The sequence below is a fragment of the Lepus europaeus genome, chromosome 14, assembly GCF_033115175.1.
Source record: "Lepus europaeus isolate LE1 chromosome 14, mLepTim1.pri, whole genome shotgun sequence".
NCBI classification, from domain to species: Eukaryota; Metazoa; Chordata; class Mammalia; order Lagomorpha; family Leporidae; genus Lepus; species Lepus europaeus.
The window spans coordinates 44,560,124-44,580,102 of NC_084840.1; the positions used below are offsets into that span (position 1 = coordinate 44,560,124).

Consider the following 19,979-nt stretch of genomic DNA (forward strand, 5'->3'; position numbering starts at 1 on the left):
TTCCTGTTCAGAGTAAATCCATGAAGTAACTGCAAAGCCAGTCTCCCAGACACCCTCTTACGCTGCAGCACATTGCTCCCAGGGATCTAGCCACTTACTTCTTGATCACCTTCCAAAATTCCATCTTTTCCTTCCTAGTGCCCTGTACTCACAGCTAACTCAGCTGCTTTGCATGGCTTTCTCCTTCACAAACTGTTTTACTGATGCATATACTTACCCCCTCTTCCACTCACACTCATTCTTTCTATATTTAGGTCATTGTCTTTAGCCTCCACTGAAGAACAAATACCATGAAGACAAATACTTTCTAATCATTCTTTCCCTGTGCCAGAGCCATGAATCTGTAACCAAAGCAGTGGTTTAATTAATTTTTATTATATGAAGGAATCAATGAAATAACGACCTGAAAACTTTCTTTGTACCTTTGATTGATTGGAAGTTTGTTGTAAAGTTTAGTTCCCATAGGTTTAGCTTACTTATTCTTAAGAAGACATGTACTTTACATTATTGAATATCCATGGGAGGAATTTCTTGTCAGGTTACTGTGTTTTCACAAAGGCAATGATATGGCTATTCTTGCAGGCATTAAATTTTATAATGCTTTATCCCCTTATCAAGCTGTCAGTGATTTTGCGGCCCAATTATTTTAACTCTTCAGGAACATCTGTGCTTTCTCAGTTTATATCATTTATTGAACAGGTTGCTCTTTATCCACTTATTCTATGATTTTGTCAGTTTGCCTACTTCAGTTCTTACTGAAAAGAGATAAAACATAAAAATAGTGTGAAACTTTCCTATGCCAATCTCTCTGAATCCTGTTTATCTAGTCTTTGACACATAGGTGAGAGTTTTATGCTTTAAACGAGAACACAAAACCACTTACACTTAATCAAAGGGCCGAACCTGACCAAATGAAATTCTTAGTGGTTTTCACCAAGTTGACTCCTGGGTCTCTTTATCTTCACACTTTGTTGGATGGATCTTCATAATGTGGTGTTCCCAGGGTCCTACGTTATAAAGGATGCTGTCAGGGTTAATGGGAGGTTTCAAGTTATTCTCACTTTTAGTTATTCTATAGAGGAAGGAGGCCATTATATTTTTCTCATCACTGTCGCGAGTGTCATCAGTGGCCCAGGAACAAAGACATGGTACCCTAAATTTCTCAGCCCAGATGGATTTTAGCCTTACCTAGAGTACATTGAATTGAACTGGATTTACCATGTTACCTATTTCTCAATATGAGAGAAATCGCTCATTTCTAGCACAACGTAGTAAATATTTGGTATGGCAGCAGAGGGCAATTTTGATGATTACATGACACAATGCACTGCAGAAACTGCCCAGAATAACCATTCAGTAGACTTTTGCTATATTGTTGTTATTTTGTCATATAGCTATTTGATAATATTAATAAAACCTTTGCAATCAGATGCATGTTAAATCTTATAACCTTGGAAATTTTTCATTTTCTAATCCTTAACTTCTGCATTTGAAAAGAGACAATAATGAATATCACTGTATTCTCAGAACTGTATCTATGAACTCTCCTGAACCTTTTAAAAACTAAAAATAATAAAAAATTTTAAAAGCCAAAGAGAGGGGAAATCTACATTAGTAATGCTTGACATGTGAAGCACTAAGAGCAGGTTATTTGAATAAGTTTTCTTCTCTTCACAGTGACTGCTGTGGGATCAACATGGTTTATTTAAATAATGGAGTGAATGATTTTCTGCCTCGTAAGAGAAATAGTACACCTCTCCATTTATTTAGATCTTTTTTGACTCCTTTTTTCAGAATTTTTAATTTTTCTCATATAGATCTTGTACATACTGTGTTAGATTTAAACCTCACCTCCTTTGGATAATGTAAATATTATTATGTTTTAAGTTACAAATTCCAATTGTTCACACACCTTGTATCCTGTGACTTTGATAGAATCATTCCAAGAGATGCCAAAATGAAGTATTTTTTAAAAAAGAGTTAATATTTATTTCGATGACTATGAGGATCAGAGAGAAAGTGCCTACCACAATGCATAATACATAGGAAGTGATTAATTTGTAGTTACAATTGAGACTAATTTTACACCTACTTAAAACTTACATTTTTTAAAGATTTATTTATTCATTTGAAAGAGTTACAGAGAGAGACGGAAAGACAGAGAGATCTTCCATCTGCTGGTTTATTCCCCAGGTGGCCAAATGGCCAAGACAAAACCATGATCCAGGAGCTACTTCCAGATCTCCCACATGGGTGGAATGGTCCCAAACACTTGGGCTATCTTCCACTGCTTTTCTCAGGCCATTGGCAAGGAGCTGAATAGGAAGTGAAGCAGCCAGGACTCGAACCAGTGCCCATATGGGATCCCAACATCACAAGTGGTAGCCAAACTCACTATGCCACAACACTTTTAAATTATTTTAACCATATTTTACATATACACTTATCATGTATGTAATAATTTCACATATATATTCATGGCATACCTTGTAATAAGTTTGCTTTATATGGTATGCACATACAAATATGTAATGTGCTTATATATATATATATATAACATTGAAAAAATAAATTTATCTAGTTGGATACATATTTTAAATAAAAAGAGTTTGTGTGCTAATCCTGCTGAAAATATTTTGTACTACTTATGAATGATATATGCACACAAATACATGAACATGAATAAATTCAAATATTGCTTATTCCAACTAATTTTAAAATATACCACACAAATGAGAATGGTATTTACACATATAAATAATGTTGATTAGTTTTGCTTCCTGCTAATAGATTTTAATTTAAGTAATTTTTTTCTTTCTTTTCTTTTCTTTTTTTTTTTTTTAACTTTTATTTAATGAATATAAATTTCCAGTATACAGCTTATGGATTACATTGGCTTCCCCTTCCCATAACTTCCCTCCCACCCGCAACCCTCCCCTCTCCCGATCCCTCTCCCCTTCCACTCACATCAAGATTCATTTTCAATTCTATTTATATACAGAAGATCAATTTAGTATAAATACTTCAACAGTTTGCACCCACATAGAAACACAAAGTGAAACATACTGTTTGAGTACTAGTTATAGCATTAAATCAAAATGTACAGTACATCAAGGACAGAGATCCCACATCAGGAGCAAGCGCACAGTGGCTCCTGTTGTTGACCCAACAAATTGACACTCTAGTTTATGGCGCCAGTAACCACCCTAGGCTGTCGTCATGAGTTGCCAAGGCTATGGAAGCCTTCCAAGTTTGCCGACTCTGCTCATATTTAGACAAGGTCATAAAAGACAGGGTGAGGATAGTAACCAATGATCCTAAGAGTGGCCTTAACCAGGTTTGAACAATTATACAGCATTAAGTGGGGAAGAGGACCATCAGTACACACAGGTTGGGAGTAGAGCCATTGGTGGTAGAGTAGAGGTTATGATTACAAAGGAATGAGGCCCAAGTGTGCTAGACAGGGTCTAGAACAAAGGACAGAGTCATTATTAGAGGAGCTAAGAAAGGTGCTGTCTAAGCTACAAGTAATTTTTCTGATTGAGAGGCAAATAGAACCTGATAGAAGGGGCTTGATAATAATCTGTTGGGTTTTAGGCCTTGTAAGTTAAGAGGCCCAGACCTATCTATCTCTTCACATGGGGTATATCCTAAGGGAGGTGTGAACCTCCTAGGGGAAGGCACTCTGTTGACTTTCATTGCCTGCTTATCATTGCCTAGAATTAATTTAACCATGTCAGCAAGTCTTAATAATGGAAATTGCCTTATTATAGTAGAATCAAGTTATATAAAGGCATTAAATTGGAATTGTGATTATGACATAATAGGGAAATATTTGTTTAAACTGTTGGAAATTCATGTTTTGAATAAGCAATGGTTTCTATCACTATTTAAAACAAAAGAAAGAAGGCCAAACTGTTTGTCAATTTTACTACTGTGTGTCATAGGTGATTGCCTATGTGTCTAGACCTCAGTGTGGGTATTTCAAGCCTCATTCTTTACACACAGCCCTGTATCTGTCATTCTTGTCCACCAACCAAACTACTTACTCATCTTCTAGTCAACTATTATCTAAAATGCCCATATCCGCTCCCTGGTATGTGCTGATCTCTTTGTTCATTCAAGCATGTTTTGATTTTTATATCCAGAAAGCATATAGTGAGCACTTAGCACAGTCACGCATTACACAGGTGTTTTAGTCAATAACACGTGATGGTTGTCCTGGAAGATTATAATGTTGCTGAGAAACTCTTACCATCTAGTGACATTTCAACTGTCCTAATGCCATAGTGCAATGCATTACACGTAGTGCTGGTGTAAGCCAATCTACTGCATTGCTGTTGTATTATTCTACTGTGCTTTTGATTGTTATTTTATGGTATACTCTTAATACAAAAAATTTTAAACTGTAAAATAGCATCAGGCTGATCCTCAGGAGGTATTCAGAAGTCAGTGTTATTGTGGGAGAGCACAGCTCCATGAATGTTCTTGCCACTGAAGACCTTCTAGAGAGATAAGACACATGGGTAGAAGACAGTGATATTGATTCTAACCTTGTGTTGGCCTAGGTTAATATGTGTATTTCTGTCTTAATTCTTAACAAAAAAGTTTAAAAAGTACCAAAAATGTTTAAAAAATAGGGTGTACTATAGGCTAATCTTCTATCTCAGTTTAGTAGGCTGACCCATTTTAGTTTGTACAAGTACTCTCTATAATGTTTGCACAATGAAAAAAAATCACCTAATGTTGCATTTCTCACAATGTATCCATAACATATCTAATGTATCTACCCTCAAACTGTTCACAAACTGTTGATGGAAAGAACCATGCAAAGAAAAATAGAGTACTAATATTTATTTTTTTAAATTGCATGGTGTTACTAGAAGGATAATAGAGAGATTAAACCAATCAAGACTTTTTAAGGAGGTACAAATTGAGTTGAAATCTTGAAAAGCTTTCGAGAGGGAGATGTGTAGGCAGGTGACATAGCATGTGTAAAATAGTTATAGGGGTGAAAGAAAAACAAGGTGCTTTTTGGGGAGGCAGAAAAAGAGATAAGGCTGGAAAAGTGAGTAGCCCAGAAACTGAATTTGATTCTATGTCATATTAATTGATCTGTTTTTTACGCTAACTCTGATGGGAAGCCATCAAAGGCTTTGAAGCAGGGTGATAATCTAATTTTTCATTTTTTCAAAAAGATCTTATTTATTTATTTGAAAGAGTTACACAGAGGAGAAGCAGAGAGAGAGAGAGAGAGAGAGAGAGAGAGGGAGAGAGATCTTCCATCCGCTGGTTCACTCCCCAGTTGATCACAACGCCTGGAGCTGCACTGATCCAAAGCCAAGAGCCAGGAGCTTTTTCCAGGTCTCCCATGTGGGTGAGTGGCCCAAGGACTTGGGCCATCTTCATCTGCTTTCCCAGCCCATAGTAGAGAGCTGGATTGGAGGTGGAGCAGCCAGGTCTCAAACTGGCTCCCATATGGGATGCTGGCGCTGAAGGCCAGGGCATTAACCCATTGCACCACAGTGCTGGTTTCATTTTGAAACCATCACCATTTTACAATGTAGAACATGAATAGTAGGATGAGAATGGATGTTGAAGAACCTGTTGGGAAGTTATTGCATTAGTTGAGGAGGAAGATGGATGTGCTTTGAAAAGAGAAATATATAATATTAAAGAGGCAAACTGGGATGGTGTGGAAATGAGCGAGAAACAGAACAAGAATAACTACTAAGGTTCTCTTCAGTTTTCTCTTACCTCTATTCACCTTCCTTTTACTCTACCTTTTCGTACTTCTAGTATATACATTTAGTATAGGTCTTAGATTATTTCACAGAATATGCCATTCTTTGCCTCTTTTTTTTATAAACTAAAGATAGTTCTTTAATTTCTATTTTCTTCTGCTGCCATTTGGAGTGGAAGGTGTTCAGTTGTTCACTTCCCCCAAACCACAGTGTTGACCTATTCCAGACTGACACTCATCACAGGAGCTCTAGCACCACCTGTGTTCCTCTACCAGTAGCATAGCTTTTCTACTTCCTTTAGCTAGAATGAGCCCCTGGCCAAGTACAGATCTTTGTTCTAACCTAGAACCCAGTGTTATTACTTTTTCGTTCGAGTAGATATTTATATGAATACACACATGATATTTCTAAAAGGAAATGTACATTTAAAAATTAATATTCTGGAGGTAGCATTGTGGTGGTGTTAAACCACCAGCCACTCCACTTCTAATCCATCTCCTTGCTATTGTGCCTGGAAAGGTAGCAACGATGGCCTAAGTGCTTGGGCCCCTGCCACCCAAGTGGGATATCCAGATGGACTTCCACGTTCCTGGCCCTAGCCTGGCTGTTGTGGCCATTTGGGGAGTAAACCGGTGGATGAAATCTCTCTCTCTCACTATCTTCCTCTTTCTCTCTCTCTCTCTCTCTCTTTCCTTTTTACCTTCCCCTCTCCCCTTCTCTGTCTGTGTAACTGCTTATCAAATAAATAAATAAATCTTTTATTTTTAAAAAAGTTAATTTTCTTCAGATATCTTTCATTATGGCAGTCATCCTCAAAGTCTCCCATATCTCAGAATCTCATCAAGGATTAACTTCAGTTGTTATGTGTCTTTAGTCTTCCTTAGTTGACATTGGTTTATTTTCTTTCTTGACATTGAAGTCTTTGAAAAGTCTAGGCTTTCTCTATTGCAGAGTAACCTTCAATTTGTCTTTGATTCTGCTTATAATTAGATTCAATTTAGTTTTGTGGAAACGTAACAGGCTACTGTGTTACCTATGTTGGAAATTAGTTGATCATGTTTGTGAGGCTATTTCTGAACTATGTATGCTGATCTGTTTAGTCTGTGTGTTCATCTGTCAGTACTGCACTGTAGCTTAGAGTATGTCTTGACATCAGGTACTGTAAGTCAGCCAACTTTTTATCCAGTCTAGTAGCTTTGCATTTCCATGTTCTTTTTAGAAGAATTTTGCTAATTTCTCCAAATGTGATAAATTTTAATTGGAATTATGTTGAAATTATTAATAAATTTGTGGAGAGTTAGCTGCTTAGTATTGAGTTTGATGGTTCATAAACCTGTTATACCTCTGTGCATTTATTTGCAGTCTTTTTTTTTTCTTAAAAGTAGTTTTAGTGTAAAGGCCTAGTATGTATTTTGTTAAACTTTCCATAGAATTTCATGTTATGAGATGCTATTTTAAAAGATCTTTTTAAAATCAATTTCAGATTTCAGTTTATTACTAGCAAGTAAAAATAATTGGCTTTTACATATTGATATGCAGTCATGTTAAATTTATTAACACTGATAACTTTTCTAAATTTTGTAGAATTGTAGTGGAGCACATTGTATGTATTTGTAATAGATAGTCTAATTTCCTGTCTGATAACTTCATCATCTCTATCATTTCTTTATTTGTTTCTATTGATTAATGTTTTGCCTGGTTATAGAAAACAGTTTCCTGATGGTGATTCAATTTAATGCTGAACTTTGTGAATTCTATATTATTAAATGCTGAATTTTGGAGTATTCCTGAAAAATGTAACACCATGTTCTTGAAGGCATTAAATTGCTTACTGTTCTCTTTGGTGTTTTTGAAGCTTGTTTTTAAGCCTTTATGGGGTAAGTTTAGAAGAGAAGTTGGAAAAAAATTTTGCATTGTTCCAGAATATGAATACTTTTGGCTTTGTGGGGCATGTAATCTCTGATGTAGTTTCTCAACTCTCCCATTGTACTGTCTAAATGGCCACATGTCAATGGGTGGACATAGCTAAAGTCCAATAAAACTTTATTTATGTTAAACAGATACTAGGCTAGCTTTGGCCCTGGGATTCTACTTAGTCAATTCGTGATCCAGAGCTTGCTTCTCCAGTGACTTTGACTACTGAGGTGCACCCTTTCTGGAGTTGCTCCTGACTTTCCTATGTTTATCCAAAGACTGTTGACTCAGAGATGCCTGGCCTCTGTGAACTCTGTACCTTTTTCAGTTTGTGACTCCTAGTCACTGTTGCTTTGGAAGCTGTTTCTCTCTCCCTTTGTGGATTATATCCTTCATATACGCAAATTAGAACTCAAAGGCTTCATGATGTCTGCATCCTTTTATACCTGATCTCATCTCCTTCCGTCAAAGCTTTAGCTGACCCAACTGCTGCCTCCTGGAGACCTCTGTTTTCTGTTAAGAGCTGCAGTCCGGTAAGTTCCTCTATGCAGAAATCTGGGGTTATAGTAGGGTGCCTTTTTTCCTTTCTGTAATGGATCACATCACAGTCCAGTGCTTCCTGCTTATCAGTGTCTGAAAGCAGTTATTTCATTAATTTACCCCAGGTTTCTGGTTGTGTATGTATGGAGGGTAATTTCTCACCTTCTTATTCCTGAATAGCTGGATGAAGAAGTACTCCAATTACTTACACTCACGTTGAAATTGTCTCTTATTTGCCAGAAATTTTCCCTGAAAGCTAGCCCTTTAAACCTTTCATCATAATACCATCGTTTTTTGAATACTTACGGAATTTACGGACAAAAGTAAACAAAAAAAATAAATAAACTTTATTTTTTATTGGTCCCAAATAGGCCATTTTCTCAAAGTGTACGGAATCCTTGTAATTGGGAATAGTATTTAAATATTGTAGAGTTTGAGGCAGAGGTATGACATTCAACTTGTATTGAGAGGTTATTTATCATCCAGGCTCTTTATTTCTTAGTGGACCATGGGAAGAAAAGACAGGAGCACAATGATCTGGTGGGAAATCACTGCAGTAGAATCACAGCAAGCAATAGTGGCTTGACTAAAATAATGGCAGTAGACATGATGAATTATATTCTAAGGGTATATAATGGATAATTGATGGAATTAGCTAAAAGTTTGTATGTGAATGGAGAGATGGAAGTTATATATATGATGACTACAACTCCCAGAGCTTTGTGACCATCCGCAGATGTGAGATGTATCCTCTCTTCCAAATTTGGTTTGGATAATAGGGTTGGTGACACCACATATATACCAAGAAGGCTTGAAAGTTTTTCTTAACCAAAGAAGTTAGACTTTCTGGGAGACCAAGGTGACTATTAACTATGTTCAAAAGTAACTTGAGAGAGCGAGTTAAGGGACTGACTTGGTGTTTTATGGTTGTTATGGGGGTGCGCCCAAGGTGATGGTTCCTGAACATGGATAGTGACTGGCATGGTTTGATCTCCCCTACTAAAATCCATACACCTGGACCTTCTTATCAGCTTTCCTAGATTGGGAGCCTGAAGAAGAAAGGGAGGGGTGAAACTTAAAACCAGTCAGTAGTCAAGTCCAACACAAAAATGTTTAATGTCTAGACAGAAAAATCTTACAAGATCTTTCCCCTGAATAACTTGAAGCAGGGCCACTATTAATAGAGATGGAGAAGACTGTGCAATGTTGGAGGAGAAGATTCAGAGTTTAGGTTTAGGTATTGTAAGTTTCATGAGTCTCTCATGAATTGGAGAGTCTCAACTTTTTATGATTTGTTTTTATTTGTCTCACTAAACTTCCCACCAAGAGAGTAGCTGCCTAGTCTGTGTAATTACTTTTTTTTTTTTATAAAAGTTAAACAATTTGTAAGAGCTTTAACATTGGAACCACCTAAAGATATGCCTTACTCTTAAGTGGCTGAGTTTATTTTGGACTACACCACAGACTGGCATGGAAAATAACTTGGAAATAGTTAAATAACACTAGTTGATAATATGCCTTGATCTTTATCAGAAATGTCATAATCCTGTGTTATTCTATGGATGAGATGAAAGATATCAGAAATGTTTTCATTTAGGGCCTTTCTGCTCAAAATTAGCCTTATGCATTATTTACATTATTTTCTTTTCCTTTTGCATTTTTAAAAAAATTTTGAAAGTCAGTTACAGCAAGAGAGAGAGAGAGAGAGAGAGAGAGAGAGGGAGAGACAGAAAGAGATCTTACATCATTGGTTCACTCCCCACGTGGCTGCAACGACTTGCAGAGGGCCAGGCTTATGCCAGGATGCAAGAGCTTCATCCGGGTCTCTCCCGGGTGGCAGAGGGCCCAAACACATAGTCCATCTTCCATTGATTTTCCTAGGCCATGAGCAGGGAGCAGGATCAGAAGTGGAGCAGCCGGAACTTGAACTGGCACACATATGGGATGCCAGCATCACAGACAGCAGCTTTACCCACTAGCCCACAACTCTAGCCCCACATTATTTTATTTTCTGCTGATGTAATAATTTTTGTTCTTAAAATATAAAACTTAATCATTATTTTCCAAAATATTAGCTATGTCAATTAAGCATGAATAGTGATACAACCCCTTTTCTGGTCCCCAGTAGTGTTGTGTTTTGAGATAGTTGACATGATATCATTGTTTTTCTTTTTAAGTCAATTTTTAAAATAATTCTAAAGATGAGAGAACTGGGTCCAAATTGCATTTCTGGTTTTTGAAAAATATACATCATTGAGCATTTCTAATCTTCAGTTTTCTTATCTTTAAACATAAGAGTTAAAGTCAGTATTCTGTGTGTATCTCAAAAATGCTTTAGTGTTATGATTTTTAGTCAAGCTCTGTAATTGAAATCTTGGTCTTTTGTATTACCCCCCATCTATTAATATTTAACTGGACACTTAACTAAAGGTAGTTCGATCCCACACTCAGAGAAAGGTTAGTAATTAATCCAGATAACGGAGTTCCCTTAGAGGCAGAATGTGTGCCTAAAACTTACTTCCAAAGGCTTTACAAAGGAAGATATCAGTTAATTACACAAATGCAAATCACTAGTCCAGGAATAGCACATGCACAAAATAGCTAGGAGGTCTCAGAATACCCATTCCCTCCCCACTGGTTTCTTTGTGGCATTCCACTCATCTTCTAATTCTTCCCACCTCACTATGTCTTCTAAAATGTGAAATGATTCAGAACATAAGAGCCTCTGTATAGTTTTATCACCAGGAAGTTTCCAGCTTCCAGAACACCGTACAGTAAACACCTGAAACATCCACACCAGCCTTCACCATGAAGTAATCTGTCTTTAGCTTGAGAACTGCCTCCTCTGAAACTAAGCAGGGAGTGATGCTAGCTTTTCTACCTTTCAGATGGGGATCTAGGAAGGAGAAAATTTCTGTTCCTATAGTATCAGAGAGCAAATGTGAAGCTGATGTCTCTAGTTGGACTTTTTATTGACTTTTCTTTCTCAAGTAGTATTGCCCACCCTGACTATGCTCTATTATAACGTGGGAGCAGTACACTAAAAATACCTTGAATGTATACACTGAACACTTTATTATTTCTAAAAGCACTTTATTTCACTCTTTTTTGTATTTACTGTTCATCTACTTAAAGGCTACGCACTATTCAAAGTGCTAGTGATAGATACAATCATCTGTGTCATTAGTTTAATTTTATTTTTTTGGCTCTTTACCTCCTCCCCCTTTTTTTAGATAGCAAAAGCAAAGCTCATCAGGTACTAGTACAATCCAAGTCAGATATAATAAATATCAGGACTGAGTTAAAAATCAGGCCATTAAAAGCATTGCCTTTTCTCCTGTGTTTTGTGAACAAATTTCTGGTTGACATTGCTCTGTAGGGAAATTGCTTTTAACAGTTTTCCTACAATTGACAAATAATTCAATAATAAATAAATTTGATAAATAATATATTTGACAAATCAATAATGAATTCCCTACAAGTTGACAAATAAGCATTTCAGAGAAAAATCTACTGCAAAATTGCTTATTGGTTATGTATTTCTGATCCTATCTGAGGAAATATCTCTTATATGTTTGGCTTCTGGTAAATACCAGAACAAATGGATGCTAGCACAATGTACTCCAAATACTCCATAATACATGCACTTTTAGTTCCTTAAAGATTTTATCAGACTAAAATGGAAGTCTTCACCTTGTCTCTTAGATACAATTTATATTCATGAACACATCTTATAAGAAATGCAGCACTTGGGAGACTTGGAAAACTTTACTCGGTCACTAAAATGATAGTTTTTTTTTTTTTCATTTGTGAATTATCCATTTGAGAACTCTAGAATAGGAGAGATACCGATCAGATCCCTCAGATTACTAAGAATGCAATGCTCCTTTATATATTAAATGAATTTACTGACTTTGCACCTCATTGAAAGTTTTGGAGTCTATACCCATACCACCCTGAACACACCTGATCTCGTGTGAATGTTTTGGAAATTTTTCCTCATGTTTTTGTTTTATCTTTTTAGGTTACTGCCCATATGGATATCGAGAATGTCAGAATGGTAAATGTTATAGACAGGAGCAAAACTGTAATTTTGTAGATGACTGTGGAGATAATACTGATGAAAATGAATGCGGTGGTTCCTGTACTTTTGAGGAAGGCTGGTGTGGCTGGCAAAACTCCCTGGCTGAAAACTTTGATTGGATATTAGGGATCGGCTCTCATCAAAGCTTAAGACCTCCCAAAGACCACACACTTGGAAATGAAGATGGTAGGTTATTGGGTTGTTACAGTCGTTCTAATCATATTCACAGTGGATGTTACATTATTTTCCCTGTTATCAGCTACAGAACTCCTGAGAGACTCCCATGGCTACAGAGCAGGTCAATCAAATGTTCAGTGAGGATGTTGTTTCCCAGGGCAGCCGTAACAAAGGGCCATAGCCTAGGTGGCTTCAACAACAGCTGTTTATTGTCTCACAGCTCTGGAGGCTGGAAGTCCGAAAGCAAGGAGCCAATAGTGTTGGTTCCTTCTGAGGGCCATGAGAATCCGTGCTTCCATGCCTCTCCTAGGTGCTGGTGATCTCACATGCTTCATGGCTTGCAGGTTGCGGTTCTATGTCTTCACATTGTTTTCTCTCTGAATGTCTTTTTCTCTGTACAAATTTCTACTTTTTAATTAAGGCAGTGTCATATTGAGTGTCTTCACCCATTACCTCAACTAAACCGGTATTAATTATACTTTTTCCAAATAGCATCACATGCATAAGGACTAGCATTTTGTGAGGGTGACAATTCAGCCCATAACAGGAGAAAAAGATGGGAACATTTCAAATGTACAAATGTAACTGTAAGACTATATAAGTTAAGAGTGGTGGCTATGGATAATTTCTGTAGAGAGTAACTGAGGTCGAGTCTCAAACTCACTGGTCAAGGAACATAGGCCATTGGCAGGATGAAGGAGGAATTCTTGGATGCTACAAAATAAGGGAAAGGCATCTAAATATTGAAATTTCACATAATTAGGAAAAACCAAAAAGGTGAACAAGCCAGGCTGACCAAGCCAAAGAAAGAATGACCTACATCCTATTCAAACTTTGAAATCTACATACATGATAATATCTGGATATTTTGTCATCCAAGCATAAAATCCAATTACATTTCCTCTCATGGTAAATATTGAAAATCTCTAGTTTATTTGCATAGGTAATTGAATTTTTATATAATATGTATCTTTATGTATTGTATTTTTGTATAATGTATATCTTTATTTTGATTTCGTGGGGAAACTTTGCATTGTTTTGTTATCCCTGGATAGTTTAGGGATCTGTTAAATGGTTTCTGTCACTATTTTGTTGACTTGATGACATAAATGTCCTGTTGATCAGGCAATCTGTACTACATAGAGATTTGCTGAAAGTAGAGACTGTTGCAAATTATTCTATCAGTGAGCTAAAGAGATGGATATTAAATTTCTGTTTCAAATAGAAATACTTTGGGGAGTTCAAATTCAATAGACTATAATTAACAACACTAAGATTTAAAAGCTAAAAAAATGTCTCCTTGTGTTTTGGTCCTATCTGAATTCCGTTCTTGTTTCTAGGACACTTCCTGTATCTAGAGGCTACCCCAGTGGGCCTGCGGGGGGAGAAAGCACACCTCAAGAGTTCTGTGTGGCAAGAGTCTGGTGCAGCCTGCACCCTGAGTTTCTGGTACTTCATATCCACAAAAGCCACAGGATCCATTCATATTCTCATTAAGGTAGGATCTTGATCTGTGATGCCTCTGAGCTTGGTGAGGGCTCCCACAGGCAGCACAGCCCATAGGAGTTTGTTACAACTCTTCTGACTGACCAAGGGAAGCCTCTTTTCTGGGGAGGAGCAGCTCCAGTGGCCCAAATGCCCTGGGGGATTTGGTAAATTGGGGCATGGAAACCACTTGTGAGTTCAGTATCCCCTCCTGTGATTATTGCTGAATCCACCAGTTCCATTTGTCATAAGTTTGTCTAAGATGTGTGTCTTCCTTCTATGTAGTTGCTTCCTTTACTATCCTTTTCACTAATAAAGTAGATCATTGGTACATCTGACTGCAGAGTGACTATCCATTTTTCTCCACTGTGTGCCATCATTAGGGGTACTAATAATAGACCTTTCAGCTCCAAGCACACTGTACAAAGGACTGAACCACTCAGGAGAATGATCAAGGTGTGATTCCATTGAACTGCTTGTTAACTGACATAGTGATGTGTTTCTTTTGGCAGATTAATTGGATGTTTCTGTCAGAGCTTTAATTTAGTATAACAAAGTGACAGTTTTCAGGTACCAATACAGTAAAGCAAATATTAATATTAATGAACTTTGTTCAAATACCTTTACTAAAAGCAAGTTAAAACAGCAACAAAAGGAGATTATGTGTGTGTGTGTGTGTATGTGTATGTGTTCATTGTAAGAATCTAGATGGAATTCCAAGAAGTCTGGTTTTAAATATGCTTTCAAGGCCATTCCACTTTATCACTCAGAGCTTCTGTGTGAAGTGCCCCAGCCCTGATGGAAAATGCCTGACCCAAATACCAAAGAGCTCATAATGTCTAAATAGTTGTGACTGCATATCCCATGTTGATTGGAAACCTGAATTGACTTTATAACTTAGGACTCTTCTAGAATGATTCAGACATTTTCTACCTAATAAAATGCATGCAGCTGATAACCACAGTGATTTATTCTGATTTAGAAATGTGGAAGCTAACTGAAATAAGAAGCTTAAAGTTCTAACAGGAGTGTTTCTGCACTTCATTTTTGAGTGTGGTACTTGATTCTAGGAGACGCGTGTGACTCACTCCTGCTCTGTGAGGTTTGATGAATTGCTTCACTCATATTTCCATTTCAGCTATCTCATCGTAACAGACTTCATGTTACAATAACATGTTAAAATTAAACCATTTTGTGAGATTAGTCTTCCTACCAAGTCACATATAACACCTGTGGTTTCTTCAATAAATTACTGTGGAAATTTGACATAGATTTCAAAGATTTGTTTTCCACTAGTACCAAAAAACTCAGTTGTTTAAAAGGTGTATACCTTTTCTTTAGTCACACTTATTTTGTAGAAGAGAAACCTTAACATGCTGATTTTATATTCATGTGTTTTAGGGCAATTATTTCATTTTGTTGATTAACATAATGCATATTTCTGGTCATCATTATGAAGTCTTTCCCAGGCTACTCTCTGGGTTGAATCATGCTGGATTCTAACCTATTCTTTGTTCTGAAAGTAACCTACCCTGAAACCCAACCTAGCAGGAGCTGGGATTATGCATTTTTTTAAGGGAAAAAGTTTATTGTTGAGTGGGGGAAACTCGACAGGCTGCCTCCCTGTGCACAGAGAGAACAGCTGATTATGCATATTTTTATTCCTAATTTTACTCCTAATCTTTTTTTTAAAGAATTACTTCTTATTTATTTGAAAGACAGAGTTACAGAGAGAGGTAGAGCCAGAGAGAGGTCTTCCATCTGCTGGTTCACTACCTAAATGACCACAACAGCCAGAGCTGAGCTGATCTGAAGCCAGGAGCCAGGAGCTTCTTCTGGGTCTCCCATGTGGGTGCAGGGGCCCAAGGACTTGGGCCATCTTTTACTACTTTCCCAGGCCGTGGCAGAAAGCTGGATAAGAAGTGGAGCAGCTGGGACACAACCCAGCATCTATATGGGATGCCAGCCTGCAGGTCAGGGCTTTAAACCCACTGTACCACAGCGTTGGCCCCTACTCCTTATCTTTTAAAATGTTCCAGTGATAAGGCATCACTGTGTTCCTTCTGGCTGTCTCCACTCCTAACCCTCAGGAAGTATCCCTTCTATGTTTACCATCCTTTTCCACTATAGCAAGTCCAACATAGTTTGGAATATTCAGCCTTTTCTAAAGCTTTCCTTGATCACTTCCACCTAACAAGAATTTCTTTTTCTCTTGAGTACTCTTCAAGCTCTAGAAGTGATCTCACTTACTGAATGTTGATTATTACTATTTCAACACAAAGATGGCCAGATCTCAAGGGAAAGACACTGAAGTTTTTACTTTCAAATTATCCCTCTCGTGTATTCACAGGAGATCTGACAACGCAGGAAGGAAAGACAACCCTTGTGAAGGACAACCCTTTTGTAGGAATGGCTCCTATGCATTGCAATGCGTGGCACTCAAAAAGAACTGGAAGAATTTGTAATATAAATCTAAAATCTAAATCAGATATTAGAGTGTGGAACCACTGAGCAACAATCTAATGGTAATAGAGTTTGAGATAATATTGATTATCTCAATAACAATGCAGGGGGCAGGTGCCATGGCTCATTTGGTTAATCCTCTGCCTGTGGCACCGGCATCCCATGTGGGCGCCAGTTTCTAATCCCGGTTGCTCCTCTTCCAGTCTAGCTCTCTGCTGTGGCCCAGGAAGGCAGTGGAGGATGGCCCAAGTGCTTGGGCCATGCACCTGTGTGGGAGACCAGGAGGAAGCACCTGGCTCCTGGCTTCGGATCAGTGCAGTGCACCAGCTGTAGCAGCCATTTGGGGGGTGAACCAATGGAAGGAATACCTTTCTCTCTGTCTCTCTCTCTCACTGTCTAACTCTATCTGTCAAATAAATAAAAATAAAAAATAAAAAATAAAATAAAATATAACAATGCAAACTAGAATATACTACTTATTGACCATTAACTCTTGTATTGTTTTATGTAATTCTTAGACTAACATTATGAGTTAAATAGTGTTAGCCCTATTTTGCTCAAGAGATTAAGGATTCCCACAAAAATATCCTAACCCCTCTCCTATGTCTCAATACCCAGTCAAGTGACATAATGAGAATTTGAATCCAGCTATATCTGCACCCCAAACTCCTGTATTTTCCTACTCCCCCACCCCCCAGTGCTCCACATCAACTCTAATAATGAAATGGAGATTTTGTTGTACTAAGATTTATATACGTTTTAGGCAATTTTATTTTAGAAAAATGAATAATAGATTGATTCTTGGCCTTTTGGCTAAGATCAGGTGCAGAATCTGTTCTTATCAGAAAAATGAATAACAGTTCCTAGAATGGAGATAAAATTCTTCGGGTACTCCTAATAAAGGAAATTCAGGGAAACTTCAGGAAAACAAAGCTGTTGCTTTAGAGACATTTAGTAAAGAGCAGCATGATTTTACTTACCACATATTTTCTCCTTTTCCCCTGTGTTTCTTGTTTTCAGTCATGAGAACTACCTTTCATTAAAGAGATGGAATTGAAACAAATGTAATATTTATGTCTTAGATCAAGGTAATGCATGAATCACAAGATGAAAACTGAGAAATTGACATTAATTTTTTCTTTTGAAGTTTGCTTCAGCTATAAATAGGAAAACCCTTTAAATTATATAAACTTTATATGATAAATAACACATTTAAAATATAGTTTTTGCTTTATTAGATCAAATATCTTACCTGGTAGAAGTATGATTAGTGATCATTGAATCCAAGCCAAGCATTTTATGAGTGGGCTTCAGTCTCTGGCAACTGGTATGATCATTATTCACCTACCTTTTTTTATGGGTAAGTCAGTCAAGAATCAGATGGACTAAGTAATGAGTCCAAGGTCACATGAATGAATGAGGTAGGACTGGAACTTAGCTATTCTAAAATTAAGATTAGGATACTACAGAGTTTGCTTTCTCTTTCAATGGAGGATATTTATTTATTAACAATCTAAGTTAAAATGAACAGATCACGTGTTTTTCTGAATTTAATAATTCATTTTAGATAGTATCTTTATTCTTTTTAACATTTCTCATTTTAAACTGCTTTTTTTTTTTTTTTTTTTTTGACAGGCAGAGTTAGGCAGTGAGAGAGAGAAACAGAGAGAAAGGTCTTCCTTTTTCTGTTGGTTCATCCCCCCAAGTGGCCGCTATGGCAGGCGCATTGCAGCCATGGTGCTTCGCCAATCTGAAGCCAGGAGCCAGGTTCTTCTTCCTGGTCTCCCATGTGGGTGCAGGGGCCCAAGGACCTAGGCCATCGTCCACTGCCTTCCCGGGCCACAGCAGAGAGCTGGACTGGAAGAGGGGCAACCGGGACAGAATCCGGCACCCCGACCAGGACTAGAACCCGGGGTGCTGGCGCTGCAGGCAGAGGATTAGCCTAGTGAGCCGCGGCGCCGGCCTTAAACTACATTTTAACTGATTTATGTTCATTAGTAAATTTAAACTTGTTGCATTTCAGCCCACCTGCAAAAAATTAAAAATGAAAATTAGAAACAAAAATAAAGCAAATACTCCAGATTAGAATAAGGGCTCTGCAACATAGAAGTTAATAGTTTTTTACAAATATTTTAAGTCATAATCTTATAATTTCACTTATTTTTCTAGTTTTTTATTTTCTGGTCAGGTTAGTTAATTACAAATAATGCTTAGATGTAAATACACTAAAAAGAACTTGAGGAGATTTTTAAATGTGCTTTGTCTTTGAGAACTTGTTTTATAGTTAGAAGACTGTCTAGCCTAAAGAAACAAAACACCTGTACATCTTTTCAGCTAGCTATTTTTGAACAAGATGCAGAAATTCCTGCGACCTATAGATCTTGGAATCTTTTGGAACTATTGCATCTACAATAAAGTATTGATATTTTAATTCAGATCACTGCATAATTTAGAGATTTTAAATTATATTTAGTTGAGGCCGGTGCTGCAGCTCACTAGGCTAATCCTCCGCCTTGCAGCGCCGGCACACCGGGTTCTGGTCCCGGTCGGGGCGCCGGATTCTGTCCTGGTTGCTCCTCTTCCAGGTCAGCTTTCTGCTGTGGCCAGGGAGTGCAGTGGAGGATGGCCCAAGTGCTTGGGCCCTGCACCCCATGGGAGACCAGGAGGAAGCACCTGGCTCCTGCTATCGGATCAGCGTGGTGCGCCGGCCGCTGCGCGCCAGCCGCGGTGGCCATTGGAGGGTGAACCAACGGCAAAAGGAAGACCTTTCTCTCTGTCTCTCTCTCTCACTGTCCACTCTGCCTGTCAAAAAAATAAAAATAAAAAAATAAATATATTTAGTTGAAACCATTCAGAACTTCATGCAGTCGTGACAGAAAACATAGTATATTCCAGGGAGAAGTGGGAAAAAAGCACTCCTGATAGAGCAACCTCATTGTGCTCCACATCCATAATGAAACGAGTTCACTGTTTTATCTTGCTTAATGATTCAGAGAATCTTAAAGGTAGTGTGTTCTTTCAAGATAAATTTAATCTAAGCTATTCATTTTATAGATGACGGTGTAGGGGTTATGTTTCCTGCCTACACTCACAGGGTACTTCCGGAAGATGGACTCAGTTTGTCTGACTTGCAGTTAGGGCTCTTCTATTTCCTGGAAATTCTATCTAATGATTTCTGTATCTAATGTGGAAATATATTTGTTCTTCTTTACTGACAGATTCTATATCTTTGGAGCCAACCAATCACAGATCAATAATAGTAAAAAACTGTACTGAATACATATGGACTTCTTTCTTGTTATCATTCCCTAAACAACACAGCGTATCAACTACTTACATAGCATTCACATTCTGTTAGGCATTATAACTGATCTAGATATGGTTTAAAGTATATGCTTGGTTGTGTGTAGATTATACAAAAATGCTATACCATTTTAGATAAGGAAATTCAGTATCTCTAATTTTGATATTCGTGATGTTTGCTTGAGCCAGTCCTCCACGGATACCAAGGTTATGATGTACAGATTTTATTCAAGAGACCATGGACATGTCAAATGATCAATCTAAAGGGC

General features: G+C 37.5%; 1 protein-coding gene and 1 pseudogene across 1 annotated transcript in view; both read left to right on the plus strand.

Annotated features, from left to right (window-relative positions):
• The window catches only part of MALRD1 (MAM and LDL receptor class A domain containing 1), a 405,586-nt gene that overhangs the window by 208,479 nt on the left and 177,128 nt on the right, over window positions 1-19,979 (plus strand). Inside the window, exons 23-24 of the mRNA XM_062210772.1 lie at window positions 12,223-12,468; window positions 13,800-13,957. Of these exons, the coding sequence (XP_062066756.1) occupies window positions 12,223-12,468; window positions 13,800-13,957 (404 nt within the window). The remainder of the gene's footprint in view (window positions 1-12,222; window positions 12,469-13,799; window positions 13,958-19,979) is intronic.
• Window positions 17,201-17,410, plus strand: LOC133774076 (U2 spliceosomal RNA; annotated as a pseudogene).